Here is a 23,439-nt window from a genome sequence, read left to right on the forward strand (position 1 = left end):
CGGCCGCGGGGCGCAGGCTGATGACGCGTTGGGCCGGCCTGGGAGTCTCCACTTCCTGGAGTCGCCGGCCGGGGCCGCTCGCTGTACTCAGCGCCGGAGCCGGGAGCCCGCGGCCGCCGCCATGTCCCACCAGACCGGCATCCAAGGTAACGGCGCCCGGCGCGGCTCGCGGGGAAGGGACTCCCGGGAGGCGCCGGGCGAGCCGGGCGGGTGCGGGCCGGGCTGGGCGACGTCGGGCCGGGAGCGCGAGGAGCCTGTCCCGCGGGGCGAGCCGGGCCTGTGCGTCCCTCCCCGCGCTCTCGCGTCCCGGGCGCTCCCGGCCTGCGTCCCTCCCAACCCGGGCCCTGCCGCCGCGTCGCCGACGGACCCGAAATTCGCTGGAGCGAAGGAAATGGGCGTCCGCGGCGGCCCGGGGGCAGGGGGCGTGCCTGTCAGCGCCCCGACCGTAGCCCAGCTGTCCCCCTTGGATCGGGTGGGAAGACCCGGGAAGGTGGAGGCGACGGTGGCTCCTTTTGCTGTCGAGAGACGGAGAGTTTTTCTTTCTTACGGTCCAAGGGAGATTGTTACAGGATTTTGACTATAAAGAGAAAAATGCTGGCATGGTTTTCGTCTCCACTGAGAGTTTCCAAACTCTTCCATATTTTCTTCCCAAATGGGAACATGAAATCCGTTCTGAAACCCCGAGTGTGGGTGTTTGGCTCTTTTTCTCAGTTACTGCCCCGGGGACCTGGGCCGCCCGACCTGCGTGGCCGCCTTTAGTTGCCGTGCAGGCAGTTGCATGTGCAGTTACAGCTGCCTCCCGTCCGTGTCGGAGAACGGGCAGCCTGCAAGCGCTGCCCGCGTCACGGCCAAATAATATATCCCGGGGTTACTCGAGATCGCTTAATGAGTTCCGCCAGAAACACAAGCCCTTCCTGTTAGCGGCCGGCGAACCTTTTCCCCTCGCCTCGATGAACATGGCATTGTCTTCTGTTCTTAAGGGTCCTGGACAGGACCCCGCACCTGCCCTGCACACACACACACACGCAAACAAAACAGTTTCAAATCTAAAAGCGTTGTTTTTATCTGTTCGCGATGGTTTTGACATTTAAATATGTCATGATTTAACTTTGACGCTTGAGCCTTCTCGCAAGCACTGCTTTAAATACTGTAGTGGTTCGTGCTGTCAAGCGTGCAACCCAAGAACGAAATTGGAGCTTTAATGGGAACACAAGGGTTAGATTTTTAAGTAGGTATCTGCTCAGTGAGCTTATTCCAGCATTTGGGAGAATACAAGTTAGAAAAATGTAACCAGAAGTAAAAGCTTGAATGGGTTTTATTGGCTTTTTCTTTCGCCGAGGTAGGATAGCTTATATTTAGTGTTATTTCTAATGAGAAAATGTAGAAAATTGATAAAGGTGTTTTTGTTTATCATAAGCTTGAAATTGGAGTAGAAGAGAACGAAAGCACGTTTTCAACTTTTTTCAAAGAAGCAATAAAGGTATTTTTTCAGAATTGTAATTTGTTCATTATTGGGTTTGACTAATATATTCACTGCCTGTGTGATTTCTTTTTTATTTTATTTTTTAATTGATTTTAGAGAGGAAGGGAAAGAGAGAGAAAGAAACATTGATGTGAGAGAGAACATTGCTTGCCTCCTGTAAGCACCCCAATCAGGACAAACCGGCAACCTGGGTATGTGCCCTGACCCAGAATGGAGCCCTGAGACACCTCCGGGTCTCGCTCCAACCAACTGAGTCACACAGGCCCAGTGTTCGTTCTGCTATGGAATTATCTAGTTAAAACAAGTTAGCATTAACATACTTTTAAAATATATTTATATTTATTAGCTGTATACAGTGTCCACTGTGTTTAAATTACTGATAAGAAGAGAATGCTATTTACTCAGGATGCTTTGCTTTGTATTGTAATTCATTTTTCCTCACTTAAGTAGCATTAGAAAGTATTAATACATAAGTATAAAAATAGGTTTATATTTTTTTATATTTTCCACAGCAAGTGAAGATGTTAAAGATATCTTTGCCAGAGCAAGAAATGGAAAATACAGACTTCTGAAAATATCTATTGAAAATGGTTAGTTAAACATTTTTATATATTGCTTATCCGTGGATTACTGGGTGTTAGATTTTAAACTTCTAAGTCATTGTCAGTGACTTGAACTATAAATGTGAAGCAAGTTCAAAGCTTGCCTTTAGCCAACTTGGATCCTGTACATTTTGGGCGTGTCCCATGGGCCTCTGCTTACCTTCTGAATTCTGAACTTTCAGTGAAAAAGAAAGATGTTTCTGGGAGGAATGGGAGAGGAAGAGAGATAGAAACATCAGTGATGAGAGAGAATCAACGATTGGCTGCCTCCCGCACACCCCCTACTGGGGATCCAGCCGCAACTGGAGCATGTGCCCTTGACCGGAATCGAACCTGGGACTCTTCAGGACAACGCTATCCACTAAGCCAAACCGGCTAGGGCAAGAAAGATGTTTTTTGTTGTGACACCTTCCTCTGTTACTTTTTGTCTCTGTTTCTGCATGCCAATCCATTTCTAATGTCAGGACTTCCACCTCTGGAATGGAAATCAGTAATGGGATTACCCAAAATATAGTTATCTGTGAATAGTTATTCAGTGAAGTTAGTTTTGAAGTAGAGACAGAGGATTTCAAACTCTCCTGTTTTCTCCACTTGACTGCAATCGATGCTGAAGAAATGATTCCCCTTTCTTCTTTTGGGAAAACATTCTGAGAACGTAACAGACTTTAAGTTGATCTTTCAAAATCTGTAAGCAGGGAAAATTTGGTTGGGTGGAAGAATATTTTAATTCTGCTAGTTTTGAATTTGAACAATTTATTTTATAACTACTTAATCACAAATGAATAGGTTACAATACATCATTAGCCCAATTTCATATGTCTCCTTTTTCCACGGTTGACCTCTCCCACCCCCCAGCACATGCCCCCACTCCCCTATTGTCTGTGTCCATTGGTCATCCTTATATACATGGATACAAGTCCTTTGGTTGATCTCTTACCCCCATTCCCTGCCTTCCCTCTGAGGTTTGACAGTCTGTTTGGTGCTTCCATGTCTCTGGATTTATTTTTGTTCATCAGTTTATGTTGTTCATTATATTCCACAAATGAATGAGATCATGTGATACTTGTTTTTCTCCAACTGCCTTATTTCACTTAGCATAATGCTCTCCAGGTCCATCTCTTAAATGCCTTGAAATATTTTGCTTTGGAAACATAACTTGTCCTCTCATAAACTGGAAGTAAATACAATTTGCTCTCTATTTTCTACTTATATATTAAAAAGGCTAGAATAATTTGAAAATATGCAGTTGTTCTACATATATTACCACATTGAACAAGAATAAACTGAAAAGCAGCATATTTTAGAAATGCTGAGCTAAAATTTTAAACGATCATTTCTTAACTGACTAAGTAAAATGGTAAAGCTTGACTAATATCTCCACAGAAGGAAAATGACAGTTTCCTAAATCATTATTTTCTGGTTTTACTTTATTTTTATTTGGAAAAAATTTTTTCAATAAGGAAATTACAAAGAATAAATAATATAACAGATACTTCCATCTTCTCTTAATAACTGCTACTACTATGAATAGAATTTTATCATGTGACTATGCCACATATGGTATGTCCATTCTCTTATTGATAATATTTTAAGCTATTTTCAGTTTCTGTTGTTATATAATGCTGCAGTCAGCACCTTTGTATATATGTGCAAGAGATTCTCTATGCACAGTACATTTACACTTTTACATGATTCTGTCACATAGTGCCTTAAAGTGGACAAATTTTAAATTTGTAGCATTATGGCCAGATAGGAACTAAACCTGGTTTTATTGAATATTTCTTACTGTATAATTCATTGTTAATTTCAGAAATTATCTTTTGAGTGGTAGTACACTTATTTAAATATACTTTAATATATTAAGCATTTTAGGAAATATAACCACCCATTCTTCAGCCATCCAGCTCAACTATTTATGGTCATTTTTATCTTTTCCTTTCTTGAGTTTTTTAATAAGTAACATTATTTTAACCATGCTAGTCATAACATTTTTGTATCTGTTTTTAATACTACTTTATATCATAATTTTTTGGGTAGCACCCATTTTCCTTTCAACTTTTTGATGTGAATAATAGTAATCAGGAAATAACTAAATTTATTCTTCTATTCTTGGTTACTCTATCATTTGGTTTTTCAAACCATTTATGTATCTTTAAAAAATTTATCCTTTATAGAGAAACTTGTGATTGGATCGTGTAGTCAACCTTCAGATTCCTGGGATAAGGATTATGACTCCTTTGTTTTACCCCTGTTGGAGGACAAGCAACCATGCTATATATTGTTCAGGTTAGATTCTCAGAATGCCCAGGGATATGAGTGGATATTCATTGCATGGTCTCCAGATCATTCTCATGTAAGTAACTTTTTTGTAACTTGTTTAACATCAATGCTAGAATTCTTTTCTGAAATATTTCTAGGCTAAGAGAAAGTTAGGAAGCAACAATCATTTTCCATAGAAGAGAATGATCCTGGAGAAAATCCTTGGATTGGTAATGTGGAATTAGGAGTAATGTGCTTAGATTCAGAAGTCTTGCCCTTGAAATCAGTATAATTATTAATGACTTGAACTTTAAAACCTGAAGCAATTATAAATTACTATGGACCTCTAAAGAATAAAGCTAACTACTTTGGTCTGAGAGTAATAATTGTAATAATTCTGAGAATTAATTGAACGTTACATTAAATATTTTTAACAACTGCCATTCAAGTGATACAGGTTGTGTTTTTTTGTTTGTTTTTGTTTTTGTTTTTTTAGTAAAGTTAAAATTGACTAAATAGATTGACTAAATAAAACAAAAGACAAAATTAATATATGGATAATACTAATGTTTTAAACAGTAATTCTCTTGTTTCTTGTAGAAAAACTACAATTTTTAAAGTTATCTAGATATCATTCTCAAGAGTCATCCTCCTCTTTAATTTTATATATCCTATCTGAAAGAAATACTGGATTTGACCATACAGGATTATGAAATGATGATTTCTGTTGATTGACAATTTCTATTGGTTTTCCATAGATGTTATTAGAGTCTTTAATTATAGTATATATTGTAGTTCTTTTCATTTATGTTTCCCTTCTATGGATATACCATAGGTATATCACATATATCCCTTGTATACCCCATGTATACCATAGATATGCTATGAATATTTGATCTTAATTAGTAATGTCTAATCTAGATTTGCTTTTAGTAATATGTCAGTAGCAAAGTTACTTCATTTCAGTTTTTTCTTCCTCATATTTTAAAATAGTGTTTTAAGTAGGGTTTTTTTTTCTTGAACTCATTTTATACTTTTAAAAATGAGTAATTTATAAGAATTTAGATTGTTTTCCACTTTTTGAAAAGTATGACATAAATTGAAGTCTGCCTTAATAGCCGTGATCGTTTAGACACTGGTGTTATGTTTATTTGTAGACACATACTTTAGCGTATTGTAGTCAGTACAGTTTATTTTGAATGTGCTTGAATATTTTAATATATTCAGGAAGTGCTTTCTTTTGTAATAATAGATTTTATCTATAAACTTCTAAGCAAACTTTCACAACTTAATAGGTTCGTCAAAAAATGTTGTATGCAGCAACAAGAGCAACTCTGAAAAAGGAGTTTGGAGGTGGCCACATTAAAGATGAAGTATTTGGAACAGTAAAGGTACAAAACATACTTTTATAATTATACCTGATGGAAGAACTCCTAACTAATGGGTAATTGATATGAATTTGGATTGATGAATCTGTAAACATAAGAATAAGAGAGAAAATATTGTTATATTTCATATGATAGCTAAGTTAACTGAAACATACATAATTATCCTTTAAAAAATACGTTGGAATCTACTTAGTTAGACTTCAAAAACTAGAATATACCCTAGAAATACTCTAGTTCAACCCCTCATTTAGTTCAACCATTTCATTTTAATGATAGTGAAATAGACTCAGAAAAATTAGAGATTACTTGATAAAATATTTTTTAGATATTATGGACATTTATACCCAAGTTGTGGAAGCAGTAACTATTTTATTTAAATCAGAACATTGAGGCAGGTAAATTGATTTGATAGTTAATTGGGATAATTAGTGGGTTGATTAATGTATTTAAATTAGTTAAATTATGATTAGGAATTTACTTTGTTTTAAAAGGAAATTGAAATATATTTTTTGAACAGGATTTTCTTTTTTAATAGTGTTTCTTTGTTTTTTGTTCTTGTCTAAAGTTTTACATATGTCTCCTTTTTCTCCGATTGACACCACCCTCCCCCAACCCCTAGCCATTCCCACCCTGGGCAACCCTCACCGTCCCAGTGTGAACAACTTTTGTTGCCTAGACTTTTTTTTTCTGGTTAAGAAAGTAATATAATCTGTTCTGTAGAATACAAAATTAAATGGATTACTTTGCTTATTCATCATTAATTGTAAAATGGCCTAGTTTTTTTAATTCTGTTCTCAGTCTTCCAAACCACAAAATTTTGATAAAAAGTAGACTTCTGGAATATTTTTTTCTTTGAAATAAGAACTTTTATTATTCTCTATGAATGATTATAGAGAAATTACGTCATTATAATAAGAATTTATAGTCTGGATATGTTGATTGTTAAATAATTACAGGGCAGGCTTCCCCAGTAGGTTAATGAGAATTGTCCTTTAGACTTACAGCATGACTGGTTCATCATGTGGCTGGCCATCACCACCAGCACACTCATAAAAAGACTTGTTAATTATAAAATTTTAGGAAATGAAGAGTAGATTCTCCCCTTAAATTTGAAACCTATAGAATAGAGGATTTAAAAAATAAGGAAAAATAGTAAAATTCTTGATAGTTTTATTTCAATGAAAACATTTTCTTTTCTGTTAAATTGGCAATTTGTTCTGAGTAACCTCACTGAGGTGTGACTTCCAGAGAATAACTAATAGTAGTGCATTTCTTTGCTTATAGGAAGATGTATCATTACATGGATATAAAAAATACTTGCTGTCACAATCCTCTCCTGCCCCATTGACTGCAGCTGAGGAAGAATTACGACAGATTAAAATTAATGAGGTAAGTTGCCATTTTGAAACCGTTGCAAGCTTTTAAGTGATAACTAGACAGTAAATAGGTTAGGTGGCTTACATTATTCTGTTTAGTTTAGAGACAAGACTATGCTCAATGTGTTTTCAGGAAAAAGGTTAAAAGTGAATATTCAACTTCACGTCATTTTCATAAATAGCTTTCTTTTGTCTTTATAATGTATCTGACAGAAGAGTAAATCTTCCTGTTGGAAGCACAACTGTTTTTAACTTTGTACTTTAGATACTAAATAATGAGAAAAGTGTATGTTACCCATTTAGTGCAGGGAATACTGTATCTACTGATTTTCCTTAAAGCAGGTGTTTTTTTTTTTTATGTTATGTCAGGGAATAGTGGTGATTAAAGAGAATAAAATACAAATGCTATAGGATGTTAAGGAGTTCTAGAAGCTCTATAAATTCTGTGGACACTACTTAGATGGTGTTTATATGTATATACTTATTTAGCATATTTGAGTTAATAAATTCCATATTATTGTTTATCATTTTTTAAGGTGTTTACTGTATTCATTCTAATTAGAAGTTAGAAAAGCTACTGTATTTCTACTGGAATTTATAGAAAAGAGCAAGTAAAAAAAAAAAGAACAAGTAGCAGAAACTACTATTCATTAGTCTGACTAACAGACTAATAGGAATAAGTCTGGAAAGCGATTGAATATTCTTTAACCTAATAGCAAGGATCTATTTTTATATTAACTCAGGTAATTTGAGTAGGTACTTTTGTGTGATTTTTTTTTTTTTTTTACGAGTTTGATAGTTTGTTTTATTCCTTGCAATCAGAACCCAGAGGATCATATTGGGGTATGCATTTGCACATGTTCTATAATGTTTTCATTATCCAATATCATTTATGCTGTAGAATCTCCATTCATTTTTTTTTAAAGTAAAACTTCTTTTTGATTTTTTGTTGCAACACTGCAAATGAGACCCTATATAAGCTATCAGTTATTGAGTATAAAAGTCTTAAACATGCATTGAAAGCTTTCTTGAAGTACTCTTCTTCCAGTACATGTACACCCATGTTCTTAGTATTGAAAGCTCTGAATCTGGAACTTCTGCAGTAGTATACTTTGTTGAGCTGTGTGTGTGTCTTTGTATACTGTGTGTACTCCTTTGAATTCAGTGCATGGTATTTGTGTTACATTTTATGTCTAGCAGAACAAAATAAAGCTCTATACATATTTTATATATATATATATTACTGTCCATAAATCTTATCAAGTAAAATTTGATAATTAAAGGTGTAAAATGAAGACACTTCAGAGAGCTTATGTAGCTCACTGCAGTTGTGCCAAACATAAATAAAAACCCCTAAAACCCATTAACACTTACATTCACTCCCCACATTTTCATAAAGATGTGTCATGCACTGTGCATGTTGACAAAGTGCTAGCAGGACATTAACAAATGTGAAAAATTACTTGCTTTTTAAGTTCGTAGTGTTTTAAGTGTTCATTTTAATTACATTGAAATGGGCAAGGGTGGAATGACACTTTATAAAAGTGGGGTTTTGTTATATCTGCCATATGACACTGCTAAATGCTGAAAATTTATCCGTACATTAAATCTGTCATACTTAGGTACAGACTGACGTGAGTGTGGACACTAAGCATCAAACACTGCAAGGAGTGGCATTTCCTATTTCTCGAGAAGCTTTTCAAGCTTTGGAAAAATTGAGTAACAGACAGCTCAACTATGTGCAATTGGTAAGACATATAATGATTATTATGAAATGACTGCTCTTTTTGGTAGCTTATGGCTTAGAGAAGGTCTATTTTTAATAGATTTTCCAACTTTTTATTTGTTTTATTTGCTTCCTGATTGTTCTTACCCATATTTTTCAACTATAAAAGCAATATATAATACATTCATGTGAAAAAGTTAAATCTGTATGTTTCCCCTTATCTCCTAGTATTTTAATTATCATTTTTTAAATATCTTTGTATCTGTTTTAATGAGTATACTTTGTTTCTTATTGACAGGAAATAGACATAAAAAATGAAATAATAATTTTGGCCAACACAACAAATACAGAACTAAAAGATTTGCCAAAGAGGATTCCCAAGGATTCAGCACGTTACCATTTCTTTCTGTATAAACATTCCCATGAAGGAGACTATTTGGAGTCTATAGGTATGTGACACATTGTTTTTAACATGTTACTTATTTCTTGCCCAGAAGGCTTGTTTATAGTTTTATGAGGTTTAGTATTTGCTTTAACTGATATGCTGTAATTGTATTTATTGTTATTTTTTAACACAGTTTTTATTTATTCAATGCCTGGATATACATGCAGTATAAGAGAACGGATGCTGTATTCTAGCTGCAAGAGTCCTCTGCTAGAAATTGTAGAAAGACAACTACAAATGGATGTCATTAGAAAGGTAATTATCTACCTACTTATTTATGTAATTTATCAATAGTTATCTAATGCCTACCTATTTATTTAAAAGTTTTTCAGTTTTTGCTAGATTTGTATTGCCTTTGCATGTAGTTCATGATGTATTGTGATTTATAAATAGAAGTGTTTTCTTGTTCTCATCATAAATCCTTAGGATCTCCTCCACTCCTATCATGATCCATCTCCCTATAGATCTATACTCTCTAATATGTAGCTACAAACTACATGTGGCTACTTAAATTTTAATATAAATTAAAATTAAATAAAACTTAAAATTTAGTTTCTGAATAACACTAGCCACATTTCAAGTGCTCATTAAGGTTTGCATGGTGTACTTTTCATTTTGCATTACTCTTTATTAATGTCTTCTCTTATAGATTGAGATAGACAATGGTGATGAGCTGACTGCGGACTTCCTTTATGAAGAAGTACACCCTAAGCAGCACGCACATAAACAAAGTTTTGCAAAACCTAAAGGTCCTGCAGGAAAAAGGGGAATTCGAAGACTAATTAGGGGTCCAGCTGAAACTGAAGCCACTACTGATTAATATCATTATATTAAGTGTTACAATACTAGTTTTTTAAAAGTCCAACTTTTAGTACAGGAGAACTAAAATCATTCCATGTTGATATGTAGTAGAGAAAAAATTTGAACTTTTTGAAAAATAGCACTTTTCACTTCTGTGTGTTTTTAAAATTAATGTTATAGAAGTCTCATGATTTCTATTTTTGAGTTAAAGCTAGAAAAGGGTTCAATATAGTGATGTTTAATTTTGTCACACTGTTTTCAGAGTGATGATTCCACACTGTCACAGAATTCTTCAAGTTTTATACAGTTGGGCCAATTCCAGAAAGTCTAATGTCTGAAAGTAAGATGTACTTCCTATTACTATTTAGTGAGACAAAATTTTTTCTTTAAGGGAGAAAGGCCTTAAAATATTCATACTATTTAAGGATTATGTAATACCTTAATCAATAAAGAAAAAAAAAGAATCAGGTTAGATTATTTTCTAAGCTGAAGATTAGTGTGCCTAAGAAGAGGTGGAAAGTTGCTTACTTTGAGGAGCAGGCTAACTCAGAGTGGGATCATGTTTGCAACTTTTAGAAACAGTGCTTTCTTGCAGCAGTCTTCTATTTCACTTTTTGGTTTTTTAAATGGCATTAAAATTTCAGAAGATCAGCTCACTCTGAAACCTTAAGGGCACAAGATATTTTCTGTAGTGCAGGATTTCTCATGTCATTGAAAGACATGTTTATACAGCTTTAGTACATTCTCTTTCTAATGCTTTAAAAATTTCTATTTCAAAAGTAAGTCATTTCATTGAAAGTAGTGTGAGGCCAAATATTTACGTTCAATTGAATGTAATATCGTAGATTTAATATAATTCCAAAGCAAATATTTAAAGTCAGTAATACTGAAAACATCAAGATTGATTTCTCTACAAAACCATATATTTATAGGAAAATTGTGTTCTCTATCATTTTTGAGCAAATATTCAGATTTAACCAAACTGTTTTAAAGTCCCAGTACTTGGCCTAACACAGATGAACACTAAAGAATCTTGTTTCGATTTTTATCTTATTTCAAGACACATTTAACTGTTTTCCAAAGCTTTGCATTTTTATCTACAACCTACAGAGATTTTGAGCCTCATTTTTCTTTGATACTTGAAATAGAGGGAGCTAGAACACTTCATCATGTTTAATCTATTAAACCTGCTGCGAGAGCCATAACTTGGAGGTGTTTTCTAAATGAACTGTGGGGATCCAGAATTCAGAATTTTTTGATCTAAACTTTATGCTGCGTAAAACAATATCAGAAATGCACATTTCATAGTATAAAATACAAAACACTCACTTTTACACATTATTACCTAAGGTAATATATGCACCTTTCAGAAATTCGATGTGTGTTCGAGTAAAGCATATTAGAGTAATTATAGGTTGACAGATTTTTTTCCTAGAATTAAATAAGTATTTGTGTGGGGTTTTGTTTGTTTACAATTAATCAGACTATTATGTTTGTGCAAAATAATCAACAGTAATGTTGCACTTGTTTACTAAAGATATATTTTAAGTTGTTTCATGGGTGCACACATAGACACAACATACACACAAATTCCTGCATTGAGAATCCTGAAGCTGTTGTTTTTAGTCAGGAAGATTGTTCATCTGTCATAAAATAATTTAGCAGTGAATGTTTTTCTGTACTATCCATGTGCAATTATACTCTAAATTCCACTACACTACATGAAAGTAAATGAACATTCCAGAATATAGATGTGATTATAGAGTCTTAAAACTAATTATTATTAAACCAATGATTGTTGAAAAATCAGTGATGCATTTGTTATAGAGTGTAACTCATCGTTTACAGTATATTTTAGGTGGTGTCATCATAACAATAGAAGGTGAATAACATATTCCCAATAAATTTATATAGCATTGAAGAATTACGTCTTCTGTGGACATTTTATAAGTGCATTTTATATTGCAATAAAAAAATTTTTCTCTTTAAATTGTGTACTAAGTTGGTTTTCTAGTATAACCTTTTTTTAAATGTTTGGACGATTCTACATAATGCAATGCCTGGTGATAGGTTAGAAATCCCATTCATTTATTCATTTGTTAATTAACCTGTCTAAACCAAAAAGGACTTTAAGTAGTTTAAAACCTACGCAAGTTGAATCAAGAGTGCTTCATTTAGATGAGAACTTTCCACTGCTGCAACAATCGTGGAAATGCCATGAGTTACACATTCCCATTGTCATAGAAACACCCAGTACAATAGGGCAGCAACATACTTGATAAGCTCTTAAGGAACCAGCTTATTCAAATACTAGAGCCCTGGTGCACAAAATTTGTGCATGGGGAAGCAGGGGATCCCCTCAGCCCAGCTTGCACCCTCTCCAATCCGGGACCCCTTGACCGCTGGCTCCTAATCGCTCACCTGCCTGCCTGCCTGGTTGCTCCTCATTGCCTCTGCGTGCTGGCCTGATCGTCCCTCACTGCCCCCCTTGCCAACCTGGTTGCCCCTAACTATACCCCCCCCCCGTGCCAGCCTGGTCACCCCCCTTGCTGGGTTGGTCACCCCCAAGTGCCCCCCCTCCTAGTTGCCCCTCACTGACCCCCCTTCTAGTCTAATCACCCCCAACTGCCCCCCTTGCTGGCCTGGTCACGCCTAACTGCCCCCCCGCCCCCCCCAGCCTGGTCACCCCTTACTGTCCCCGCTGCTGGCCTGGTCGCCGCCAACTGCTCCCCTCTGCTGGCCTGGTTGCCCCCAGCTGCCCCCACCCTCCACCAGCCTAGTCACCCCTCACGGCCCCCCCTGCCAGCCTAATCACCCCCAACTGCCCCTCCCCCTGCCAGCCTGGTCACCCCCAACTGCACCCCCTCTGTCACCCTGGTTTCCCCTAACTGCTCCCCCCCATCAGCCTGGTTGCCTTTACCGCCCCCCCTGCGAGCCTGGTTGCCCCCAACTGCCTCCCTCTGCTGGCCTGGTTGCCCCTAACTCCCCTAACTGCTCCCCCCCCCCCCCCCCCCCCCCGCTGCCCTGGTCAGCCCCAACTGCCTGCCCTGCTGGCCTGGGCGCCCCCAACTGTTCCCCCCTGCTGGCCAGGTCACTTCTCATCCCCCACCCCCCCCTCCCTGCTGGCCTGGTCGCCCCATGTAGCCTGCTATTCAGTCGTTTGGTCATCCCTCACTAACCCCCATGCCAGCCTGGTCGTAGGCAGCCATCTTGTGAGGGCGTGAGGGTTAATTTGCATATTACCTCTTTATTATATGGGATTGAATACACTCTGTAATTCTGTATCAAATTCATTCTTATTAGGGCTATCTTACAAAAAGAATGTCTTTGGTAGAGGTTTTATAAAAGATGGAGAATTGTCCTTAAAAGGGCTGATATACTAAACACTTTGTAAAAGTTAAGGGATTTCTACTCAGAATTAACATATTGTAATTGGGTGTATCCTCACATTTTTTTTTTTTTTTTTTACAGCCATACATTATAAAAAGTCCTGATTCTAGGGCTTCATATCCAGATATTTTGATATACTAGGTAGACTCAGGAATCAGTTCCACAAATAATTCATGTGTAGACACAACTGGGTACAGTTTGAATTAAATGATGTAAATTGAATAAAATATTTTCCTTCCATGCAGTCAGAAAACTTCATGAGTATTACCATATACTGGTATAAAGTGGTTATGATTTGTGGTGACATACAGAATAAAATCTGGTCCTTATTGTTGCCCTCTAGCCTCTGTATGTCTTAGCCCATGGCGCTCTCCTCCCTTGGTTGGCTCTTTATTAATGTTCTCTATTTGGTAAAACATTGTTCTCGTACTTTCCTTTAGTTCTTTAAATATAATTCCCTTTAGCTCTTTGGACATGTTTAAAATAGACAATTCAAAGTCTTAGTCTAGTAAGTATAACATCTGGGCTTCCTCAGGCACTGTTTCTATTGATTTTTTTCCTGGGTATCTATGGGCCATACTTGGTTGTCTCTTCTTATGCCATTTTTGTTGAAAAGTGAGCATTTAAAAAATATAATGTGGCAATTCTGGAAATCAGACGCTGTCCCCTCCCCAATGTTTGCTGTGGTTGCTAATTATTAGTTACTTGCTGTTTTTTTGTTGTTGTTGTTGTTTTTGGTGACTTAAGTAAACTAATTCTGTGAAGTCTGTTTTCTTTATGATGTGTGGCCACTGAAATCTGTATTCAGATTCATCATCAGCTAATGAATGGCCAAACTTCCTTAAACATCTATAACCAATAAATCTCCCAGTATTTGCAAGGGGCTCTGTATACATGTCAAGAGACCTTCCACCGCAGTTTAGACTCTGCCTTAGTCTTTACTTCTTACTTGTATGGAGCCTGAAGGTCAGCCAGAGGTAAAGCTTGCAGTGGTTCTCAACCTGTGGATCGCGACCCCTTTGACGGTTGAACGACCCTTTCACAGGGGTCGCCTAAGATCATCCTGCATATCAGATATTTACATTACGATTCATAACAGTAGCAACATTACAGTTATGAAGTAGCAACGACAATAATTTTATGGTTGGGTCACAGCATGAGGAACTGTATTTAAAGGGCCAGAAAGTTGAGAACCACTGGCTTAGAGCCTTCTCAGGTCCTTTTTATGTTGAGCATGTGCATGGCCTTACACACGTACATGGCTTTCCAGGTTCCCAGGAATATGTCGGGGATTTTCAAAGCTGTAATGGATATCTCGCTCCTCAGCTTTTTCTTTTAAGCTTTTTGGTTAGCCTATTGTTTGTCCCAACTGTTATTTATCACCTCAGACAGCTGTGATTACAGTATTTGCTGTAAATGTTTTTGACAAATGACTCCAGGGAGAGGCTTTTAGTGCTAGGTGAGATTTAGGTCAAATAAAGAGAAGCCTTTGAATGGGGTCTTCCAGGGAACTGCCAGAGAGATCAAATAATTACATTTCTTTCAGAATAAGGCTTTGAAAAAGCTCCAGCTCTGTTCTCCCTCTGGTACCAAGAATGTGGGCTGTTATTCTTCAAGGCTACCACTGAGCAAAGAATGAGAGACTAGAATAAGTTAGCATGCCACAGGCTTGCTCTTACTGAGATTCAGCTGGGTTTCTTGTGTGCTGCAAGCCTTTGGTTAGTTTCCAGTTCTGGAAAAGTCAATTCTGAACATTTTTGCCAGCTTTTTCATTGTTTTTATGGAAAGGTGAGTTTTCAGAGCTCCTTTGACATTTGCGAGGTCTAAATATTTAAAGGCAGATATTATTGATCTTTCTTGGCCAAAAAATAGAATGTTGTATGGCAAGGCTTCCTAATATGTTTAACAGAGTAAATTATCACATGTTCCCTCTGCTGACTTATGAGTTGATTTAAGAATATTTCACCAAAGAATGCCACTAACGGAAGTGATATTGAGTTTTGTGTGTTTTTTTAAACATACTGGTCAGCATTTCAAAATTTTTAAGGAGACTAACGATAGTCAAACTCTGTTATCACTATAAAGACGGATGCTACTCTTCCTCTAAAATATATGATGGGGATATGCATCTCTTTATAATAAAAGTTGTTTCATTTTTGAGACATTTTCATAAATGGTCTGAGGTGCTAAAGATGTAGACCCTGTTTAAATGTTTAACTCCCCACCCCAAGTTTTATTGAGCTATAACTGACATAAAAGATTGCCTAAGTTTAAGGGGTAGAACAGTTTAAGGTGTACAATGTGTTGATTTGATACACTTATATATTGTAAAATGGTTACCACCATAGCATTAGCTAATTTTTAATTCTTAAAAGAGGTGGAGATACCATTTGGCTCTTAGAATGGCTTTAGCTGGAGATAGGGTCCCACAGTCTAGGGCTTGGATTTCAGCATTGCAGCCTGAAATGATCAGTCTCTAAAGATTTAATTCATGCTAAACTTTCAAAAGCTTTAGGTATAAACCAGAGTGTGATTTTGTTAATCATAAAAAGACATTCTGCAATAGAAACTGATATGTAGTTGTAATATGTAGATTGTCACTGTGCATTACCTTCTAAAAGGCAAATCCAGGCAAGAAATAATAAGTCAAAATACAAAAGCTGCTACATAAGCATGGAGTTAGTGCAGGGAAAACAGGTTGGATGACCTTCACAAAAATCTTCACCAAACTTCCCTGATGTATGAATAGCCAGTAGAGAAAAATATCTGACATCATCTGGAACACAATATTCCTTTCCCCAGGAAAGCAGGAGAAACATTATGATGAAGTCTTATTCTTGGCTCACTGCTGACCTTAAAAGCCTTTGATAACACCAGTAACACACAAATAGAACTTGATTCAGTTTAAGTTTTTATTTCTTTCTCTAAGCTAAAGTATATTCTAGTCATTCCTGATACTATATACTGATAGTCTTTTCTTTTTAATTATATATATATTTTAGCTTGGGTGTTGTTAAAGCTTCCTAGCTGAGTGAATCCCTCTATCATTATACCAAATAAATAAATAAATAAATAAATAAATAAATAAATAAATAAAATAATAATGTAACTACATGAAGTGGATTTATTAATTAGCTTGACTATGGTAATCATTTCACAATTTATACATATATTAAGCCATCAAGTTAAATACCTTAAGTATATATACTTTATTGACTTCAGAGAGGAAGGGAGAGGAAGAGATGGAAAGAAACATCAATGATGAGAGAGAATCATCAATTGGCTGCCTCCTGCACACCCCCTCCCCCTGGGATTGAGCCCACAATCTGGGCATGTGCCCTGACTGGGGATTGAACTGTGACCTTCTAGTTCATAGGTTGATGCTCAACCACTGAGCCACGCTGGCCAGGCTATATACAATTTTCATTTGTCAAGAATACCACAATAAAGCTGGAAAAATAAATATGCTGATTTTGAAAGTGAATGATAGCACTATAAATGGCTGAGACCTATGGCCATTTTACTATATCTTTACAGAAGCAAAAAGTGGACAGAGCCGTAAATGCTTTAGAATGTCTTAAATGTCTCTTAATTATATATTAGAAAAATAAAGCAAAACACTGACTAATTGTTCTTATTACCTGCTTGCTCCTCATATTGACATAAATACAATTTAAAAATTTGAGTTGGCTAACTAGCAAACCAATGGGCCAGAAACATGGGAATAAAAACAGTTGTTCTTTCTGGAAATGGGGTCTGTGGATGGTTCTCAACCACTTTTGTCATTGCACATTGGTTTGCATAGTCAGTTGTTGGAGGAAACATTAAAAGTTCACATCAAGCCAAAGCCTGTTTGGCTCAGTGGATGGAGCGTCGGCCTGCGGACTGGAGGGTCCCAGGTTCGATTCCGGTCAGGTGCGCGTGCCTGGGTTGCGGGCATATCCCCAATGGGAGATGTGCAGGAGGCAGCTGATCGATGTTTCTCTCTCATCGATGTTTCTAGCACTCTATCTCTCTCCCTTCCTCTCTGTAAAAAATCAATAAAATATATTTAAAAAAAAAAAAAGTTCACATCAAAACTTGCAAAACCTGTCAAAAGTTTTTTTCAAAAATCTGTTTAAAATATTCTGCTTCTATACAAACTTAGGGGGAAGCGTATTCCAAATGAAGTTAAGAAAAAGCTTTAACTAGATGTCACCCCTCATTTTTCATTTCTGCCTGAGGGAAACAGTACAAATAGCCTGAACATTATTCTCAGAACTTTAGTGAAAGTCATGTTCATGTGTGAGCTGAGGACAACCCCTCTGCTGCTCAGTCCCATAGCTGAGTGAATCACACAAGTTCAGCGGTCCATGATGCATCAGATGCCATCAGGCAAAAATATGAAACAGTGTGGTGATACTTTTGAGTCTTCGATTTACTGTATTATTGCTGCCCAAAGAGTTAAGGTACAGTCTTATTGTGGGGGAGCTATGTCTAATTTTGGTAAATCTGATATCAATTCCATTTGATGGAATGAAAACATCTACCAAAAATTTCAAACATCACAAAAATTTCAAAATCAAAAATATAGTTTACTCTTAAAAATTTGAGTATAGTTTGGTAACAGTTTACAATAAGACATATAAATATGTAATTTTATGTAAATGCTTTTATTTCAAGAAATAGTTAATTATATTTTAAAATAACATAATTATGTTCAGTATCATATCAAGCCTCAAATTATGTGGGTTCCCATTGAAGTTGATTTAATTAAGTCATTTTACTTATTTTTCTTTTTCCTTTTCAACTAGCAAATGTTTCTTTCTGCTTAAATACTGAGCTAACAAGGTGATTAGAAAGATGTGTTATTTTTGATTCCCAGGAAAACATTTAGGAAGGTCTAAACGGTACAATATAGAGGATGAGCATTTTATACTGTAGCTAACTGTACATATTCTTGTTTTGAGTGTGTTAATGAAAGAATGAAAGATAGAAAGCTTACTGAATGAACGAGTGAATAATTGCAGCCACTTGGCATTTCTTCTATACATATTAGCTTTTCTATAAGCCAGTTTTCATGATTAAGTAAATTACTTCCTTCTGCTCACCCAAATCTGAAAAATCAATTTTCAAATAATGTAAACCAATTGAAAATTTTAAACTTAGGAGAAATTATTAAAAGTCATTTAAACAAATCAATTCATCACTACGACCCAGAGGTTTCTCACTCTCTGTAGTAGAACAAACAACAAAAGAGAAGCGATTGAGGAAAATCGAGAAATCCAGTGAAAGTCAGTACACTGCAACCACCTGGTATATATACACACTGTTTAATCCCTATCAACCCCTTGAGCACGAGCAGAATTTGTGAACATGATAGTATATCACCATGGGAGAATCATCAAGGGAATATCTGCATTCATTTTCTATAGCTGCATAATAACTTACCATAGACTTAGTAGCTTACAGCAACTCATTTATTATGTCACAGTTCTGTATGTAGGAAGTACAGGCACAGCTCAGCTAGATTCGCTGAGGGTCTCACAAGGCCGAAATTTTGGTGTTAGTTGGGACTACAGCATCATCTGAAGTCTGGAATACTCTTCTAAGCTAATTTAGGCTGTTAGAAGAATTCAGTTTCTTGTGGCTATAGATCTAAAGTCCCAGCCAGAAGGTAGCTCTCATCTCCTGAAAGCCACCCTTAGGTCTTAGCCAATGTGGCCTTCTTACAACATGGGAGCTTCCTTCTTCAAGGCCCACAGGAGAATCTCTCAGACTTCTTGCAAGAGCTCACCTTAGGTCAGGCCCCCCAGCACAGTCCCTGTTGATATTCAAAGTCAGCTGATTAGGAACCTTAACTGCATTGCAAAATTCCATCAACTTTGCTATGTAACATAATCTAATTATGGCCATATCACGGGAATATCATCTGGGAATATTTGGCTTGTGGTGAATAATTGCTTAAAAGAGCTCACTGTGGCCTGGCCAGCATGGCTCAGTGGTTTGAGCATCAACCTATGAACCAGGAGGTCATGGTTCGATTCCTAGTTGGGGCACATGCTTGGGTTGTGGTTTTGATCCCCAGTGTGGGGTGTGCAGGAGGCAGCCGATCAATGATTCTTTCTCATCATTGATGTTTCTATCTCTCTCTCACTCTCTGAAATCAATAAAAATAAAAAAATAAATTAAAAAAGAGCTCATTGTGAACACGACCCTATAAACAAATGACTGTAAAAGTTTTATAATCATCTATATAAAATTTAAATTTTATATCACTTTATAAGTACTTTGTAAACATTCTGCATCCTTTGATTTTCATGACTACTTGTCAGAGAGGTACAGTAAGTATAATCCAATGCTACAGGTGAAAAAAACCAAGCTCAAAGCAGCGAAGAAATTGACCATAGCTTTATAGAAAATTAGTAGTGGAGTTGGGCCTTTTCATTCTATAGTCCAGTCCTCTTTTTTGCTAATCCTGTAGTTTTCAAATTGTGTTTGGTGAGGTTCCAAGAAGACGTTTCAAGGGATTACTGCGTGAATGGAGGGTGACACTAAGAAGTTCAGGCCAAGCATTGATATGGCAGCTCTACTTCTGTTTGTTCTGTATGTTGGGGGTTCTACATAAGCTTTAATAACCACTACACTGCATCATGCTGCTTTGTTAAAGGTAAAAAAGAATGTTTACCAGAACATTTAGTCTAGAAAATGGTTTTGATAGCTGTATATTAAAAAGCCAAGAGTCTATTCTTCTAAAGTTTTAAGAAGCCATCATTTCTTGCAGCAGCTGTTGGACCTTTTATAAAGACAGAGAGAAAAAAACAAAACAGAAAGAACTGTATTAAATAGTTGTTTTGAAATGCACACTTAAGGAAAAAATGACAAATCCCACCTCCTTCACTTTTTAAATAAGTATAAAAAATTAATACCATCTTAATGTCTGGTCTCTTATTTTTCTTTTCATTCAGACACTGACTGGCAACAGAGTACATAGTTTCAATGGAAGTGAAATCAATGTCATTCATCTTCTTATCAACATAATCTTCAATTGTCTTTTCTTCATCTTCAATTTCTTCTTTAATATCTAGCTTTAAAACAAGTGTTAAAACTTTGAGTTGCAAATGAAAGTGAAAAAAATCAGAACATAAATCTTAATTATTTAATCTACTTCATAATAATATGTACTTTTTAAAAAATATATTTTTATTTATTTCAGAGAGGTAGGGGGAGGGAGGGAGGAAGGAAGGGAGGGCGAGAGAGAAACATCTATGATAGAGAAACAATTGATTGGCTGTGTCCTGTAAGCCCGCTACTGAGGACCGAGCCCACAACCCAGGCATGTGCCCTGACTGGGGATCAAACCCTGACCTCCTGGTTCATAGGTCAACGCTCAACCCCTGAGCCACACCAGCTGGGCTGTAATCTTATTTTATTTTCTACTTTTATAACCTTGTTAAGAACTGAAGACATACAGAAGAAACCTTATTTATTTACTTATAATTACATACATACATACATACATACATACATACCTACCTCCTAAGTACTTTTCATTTGCTGTCTAACTTTTGTATTTATGCTACTGAGCTAACTGCTGTCATGCTCCCATTTGCAGCACTTACTATGCTGCCAGTGTAGGATGGTCTGCTTCTTGATTTGCTCCTGATAACACAGTTCCAACTTCTGAAAACAGACTCCCCTCCCTTCATTCAAACTTCTCTGTGAGTACTCAAACTGTTGAATCAAAGAGACAGAGGAAGGAGGAAAAGGGAGGCAGGGCCATGGTGAAAAAGTAATGAATAGGGAGAGAGGAATAGGACTAGGATGATGGACTAGTGGGTTGAGCAGTGGCCCCCAAAAGATATATCCAAGTCCTAATCCCCAGAACCTGTGAGTGTGGCTGTATTTCGAGAAAACTGTCTTTGCGGATGTCATTAAGTTACCCAGGTGGCCCTAAATCCAATGACGAGCATCTGTATAAGAGACAGAAAGAAGAAAACAGACACAGAAGAGAAGACAACATGATCACAGAGGAAGAAACTGGAGTGATGTGGCTACAAGTCAAGGTATGCCAACAGCCATCAGAAGCTGGAAGAGGTAAGGAAAGATTCTCCCCTAGAGTCTTCCAGAGTAAAGGGCCCTGACAAAACCATAATTTCAGACTTCTGGCTTCCAGAACTGTGGGAATACATTTTTGTCATTTTAAGTCTGAGTGTGCAGTAATTTTTTTTTTTTTTTTTTTTTTTTACGGCAGTGCTAGGAAACATACAGATGGCAAAGACTATTTTGTGAGGTGGACTATAAAATCTCCAGAAACTTCTAAAAGAAAAATTTTGAAAGTATTTGGGTAATAACATAATATAGTGATATAGTTACACTTGCATTAAAATCTTACTACTTTATAGTCATGTCACATTCAAACCTTAAGAATAAATCAGAGAGTATAATCTTCCTTGAAGTATTATGATTTTCACTATTACTTGAGGATCCATAAAACTTGTGACTGAGATGGCTCTATGTCTTTCTGTATTACATCCTTATTCAAACCCAAATTTCGAGGCTTTTATAATATTTTGAAGGAGGAAAAGAAGTCTCAGGTGGAAAGATGGAAAATTTTAGGTCTTTAGACAGGTAGGCCTTGTAAAATGTAAGGTAGCAAAACACTTGGTTTTTTAACTGTCCTCCTGTACGATTAATCTACACACTTTTTCTGTATAATTCAATCCATAACCAAAGCTTTATCTATGCCTGTACACTAATGGCTCAAAAACTGCATCTCCAGCCTAGGCTTCTTTCCTGACCACCAACCACTAATGAGACAGAGAATTTTAAATGTGTGTGTACCATGGTAAAAAATTCATTATAAAAATAATAGCTTTTACAATAACATTATGCTCCCTAAATGTACTTTAATGTGAAGTATTATATAACATGTAATATTGCATTACTTCATATCCAGGAAACTGTGGAAAGCTTTATAATATAGCTTTATAATATAAAGTTTTAATCTGTAGCAATATTGTAATATATAGACACTAGTGGCCCAGTGCACAAAATTCGTGCACGAGGAAGGGGATGTTCCTCAGCCCGGCCTGCACCCTCTCCAATCTGGGACCCCTTGAAGGATGTCCTACTGCTGGTTTACAGGTATCAGGCCTAAACCGGCAGTCGGACCTCCCTCTTGCAATCCGGGACTGCTGGCTCCTAACCACTCGCCTGCCTGCCTGCCTGCCTGACTGTCCCTAACCACTCTGCCTGCCGGCCTGCTCGCCCCCAACTGCCCCCTGCTGCTGGTCTGCTTGCCCCCAAATGCCCCCCCCCCCCAGCCTGATCACGCCAACTGCATCCCGTGCCAGTGTGTTCGCCCCCAACTGCCTCCTCTGCCAGCCTACTCATCCCCAACTAACCCCCACTGCTGACCTGCTTGCCCCCACCTTCCCTCCCCACTGGCCTGCTTGCCCCCAACTGTCCCCCTGCTGGCCTGCTCACTCCAAACTGCCCCCCCCCCCCGCCGTCCTGATCACCTCTAACTGACCCCCACTGACGGCCTGCTTGCCCCCAACTGGCCCCCCTGCTGATCTGCTTACCCCCAACGGCCCTGCCCCCCACCAGCCTGATCACCCACAACTGCCCTCCCCTCTTGGCCTCTAACCACCTCTACCTTGGCCCTGCTACCATGGCTTTCTCCAGAAGAACGTCCGGGAGGTCTCCTGGAAGGTCTCCCAGTCTAATTAGCATATTACCCTTTTATTAGTATAGATAGAGGCCTGGTGCATGGGAGGGGGCTGGCTGGTTTGCCTTGAAGGGTGTCCTGGATCAGGGTGGGGGTTCCCTTGGGGCATTGGGCATCCTGGGCGAGGGGCCTGTGGTGATTTGCAGACCGGCCATGCCAACATGGGGTGAGGGTCCCCACTGGGGGAGCATGGCTAGCCTGGGTGAGGGGCTGAGGGCTGTTTTCAAGCAGGCCACACCACCTTCAGGGTGGGGGGT

At 37.5% G+C, this 23,439-nt stretch overlaps 2 protein-coding genes across 15 annotated transcripts in view; one reads left to right on the forward strand and one right to left on the reverse strand.

Annotated features, from left to right (window-relative positions):
- The window catches only part of TWF1 (twinfilin actin binding protein 1), a 25,660-nt gene continuing 2,221 nt past the window's right edge, over positions 1-23,439 (forward strand). The window contains exons 1-9 of one of the 5 annotated variants that reach the window (XM_036297060.1): positions 1-146; positions 1,996-2,073; positions 4,260-4,438; positions 5,640-5,735; positions 7,017-7,121; positions 8,731-8,856; positions 9,133-9,283; positions 9,413-9,534; positions 9,929-12,070. In XM_036297060.1, coding sequence (XP_036152953.1) covers positions 122-146; positions 1,996-2,073; positions 4,260-4,438; positions 5,640-5,735; positions 7,017-7,121; positions 8,731-8,856; positions 9,133-9,283; positions 9,413-9,534; positions 9,929-10,099 — 1,053 coding nt within the window. In that variant the 5' untranslated portion in view covers positions 1-121 and the 3' untranslated portion in view covers positions 10,100-12,070. Of the gene's footprint in view, positions 147-1,995; positions 2,074-4,259; positions 4,439-5,639; positions 5,736-7,016; positions 7,122-8,730; positions 8,857-9,132; positions 9,284-9,412; positions 9,535-9,928; positions 12,071-17,617; positions 17,919-21,388; positions 21,547-23,439 lie in introns of those variants that run through there. The other 4 variants (XR_004965724.1, XR_004965725.1, XR_004965726.1 and 1 more) reach the window with 4 other exon arrangements.
- Positions 18,912-23,439, reverse strand: part of IRAK4 (interleukin 1 receptor associated kinase 4) — a 26,883-nt gene continuing 22,355 nt past the window's right edge. For 8 of the 10 annotated variants that reach the window (XM_036297053.1, XM_036297049.1, XM_036297050.1 and 5 more), the window contains 2 exons: positions 20,379-20,537; positions 18,912-20,245 (listed from right to left, as the gene is read on the reverse strand). In XM_036297053.1, the coding sequence (XP_036152946.1) occupies positions 20,210-20,245; positions 20,379-20,537 (195 nt within the window). In that variant the 3' untranslated portion in view covers positions 18,912-20,209. Of the gene's footprint in view, positions 20,246-20,378; positions 20,538-20,657; positions 21,184-23,439 lie in introns of those variants that run through there. The other 2 variants (XR_004965723.1, XM_036297052.1) reach the window with 2 other exon arrangements.

This window comes from Myotis myotis, unplaced genomic scaffold, assembly GCF_014108235.1.
Source record: "Myotis myotis isolate mMyoMyo1 unplaced genomic scaffold, mMyoMyo1.p scaffold_m19_p_3, whole genome shotgun sequence".
Lineage (NCBI taxonomy): Eukaryota > Metazoa > Chordata > Mammalia > Chiroptera > Vespertilionidae > Myotis > Myotis myotis.